At 42.3% G+C, this 1,368-nt stretch overlaps 1 protein-coding gene across 1 annotated transcript; it reads left to right on the top strand.

The window, feature by feature from the left end:
• Positions 1 to 619: 619 nt before the first annotated feature.
• On the top strand, positions 620 to 1,097 carry LOC138902902 (uncharacterized). The gene is made up of 2 exons (XM_070190802.1): positions 620 to 748; positions 813 to 1,097. The coding sequence occupies exons 1-2, from the start codon at positions 620 to 622 to the stop codon at positions 1,095 to 1,097; spliced, it is 414 nt and encodes a 137-aa protein (XP_070046903.1).
• Positions 1,098 to 1,368: the final 271 nt, after the last annotated feature.

Raw genomic sequence — 1,368 nt, 5'->3', positions numbered from 1 at the left:
ATAAGCCACTATTAAGGAACTAAGTGTTTCGATTTCAACCCAAACTTTTCCAAACCTAAACCAACCATCCACTCAAGTTATATAACAGTAAAAGCACATATGAAAAGTCTTAATTAGGAGAACGAGGATCTAAAAAATAAAATAATCGGTCGGGTCGTTACATATTTTCATTTATCTCAGCCCGATTGACCAAGTTGACATAAAAGGGTGCTCTTTTCAGATGGTCCGGTGAGTGTGAGTCGAGCTTTCAGAAGCTCGAGACTACCTTGACTACAACCCTAGTGTTGGTTCTCTCCACATGTTCAGGATCTTACACTGTGTATTGTGATGCATCGCGTATTAGACTTTGTGCGGTATTGATGCATGACGGTAGGGTGATTGGTTACGCGTCTCATCAGTTGAAGGTTCCTGAGAAAAATTACCCTATGCATGATTTGGAGTTGGCAGCCATTGTTCACGTGCTCAAAATTTGGAGGCACTATCTATACGGCATTCCATGTGAGGTCTATACTAACCATCGGAGTCTCCAACACCTATTCAAGCATAAGGACCTAATTTGCGATAGCGGAGATGGTTAGAGCTACTGAAAGACTATGATAGCACCATATTATATCATTCGATGAAGGCCAATGTAGTTGCCTATGCATTGAGTAGGAAGGCAGAGAGCATGGACAGTTCAGCATTTTTATCGGCAGTAGAAAGGCCATTAGCCATGGATGTTCAGGATTTTTCCCCACCGATTTGTGAGGTTAGATGTTTCGGAGCCTAGCCGGCTTCCTGCTTGTGTTTTGGTACACTCATCATTGTTGGAGCGCATCAAGGCTCACCATTTTGATGATCCTCACTTGTTGGTATTTAAAGACACAGTGCAGCGGGGTGGTGCCAAGGAGGTTGTGATTGGTGATGATGGGGTTATGCGACTTCAAGGCCATATTTGTGTTCCGAATGTTGATGGGTTGAGAGGGTTGATCCTTAAAGAGGCTCATAGTTCACGGTATGCCATTCACCCAGGTGTCATGAAGATGTACCATGACTTGAAATATCACTATTGGTGGCAGAAGATGACAAAAGATATTGTTGATTATGTCTTTCGGTGATTGAATTGTCAACATATGAAGTACGATCATCAGAAATCAGGAGGGTTGACTTAGAGATTGGAGATACCAGAGTGGAAATAGGAGCGCATCACTATGGATTTTGTGATAGACTTACCATGGACCTTGAGGAAATATGACGTTGTTTGGGTTATTATGGACCATTTTAATAAGTCCACGCACTTCATTCCAGTTATGCCATCCTATTCTCAAAATGATTGGCTCAGATTTACATCCGGGAGAATATCCGCTTGCATGGTGTGCCCATTTTCAT

The sequence above is a fragment of the Nicotiana tomentosiformis genome, chromosome 12, assembly GCF_000390325.3.
Source record: "Nicotiana tomentosiformis chromosome 12, ASM39032v3, whole genome shotgun sequence".
Taxonomy (NCBI): Eukaryota; Viridiplantae; Streptophyta; class Magnoliopsida; order Solanales; family Solanaceae; genus Nicotiana; species Nicotiana tomentosiformis.
Note: the sequence above shows the minus strand (reverse complement) of the source record. Positions and strands in the feature narration are given on the sequence as shown.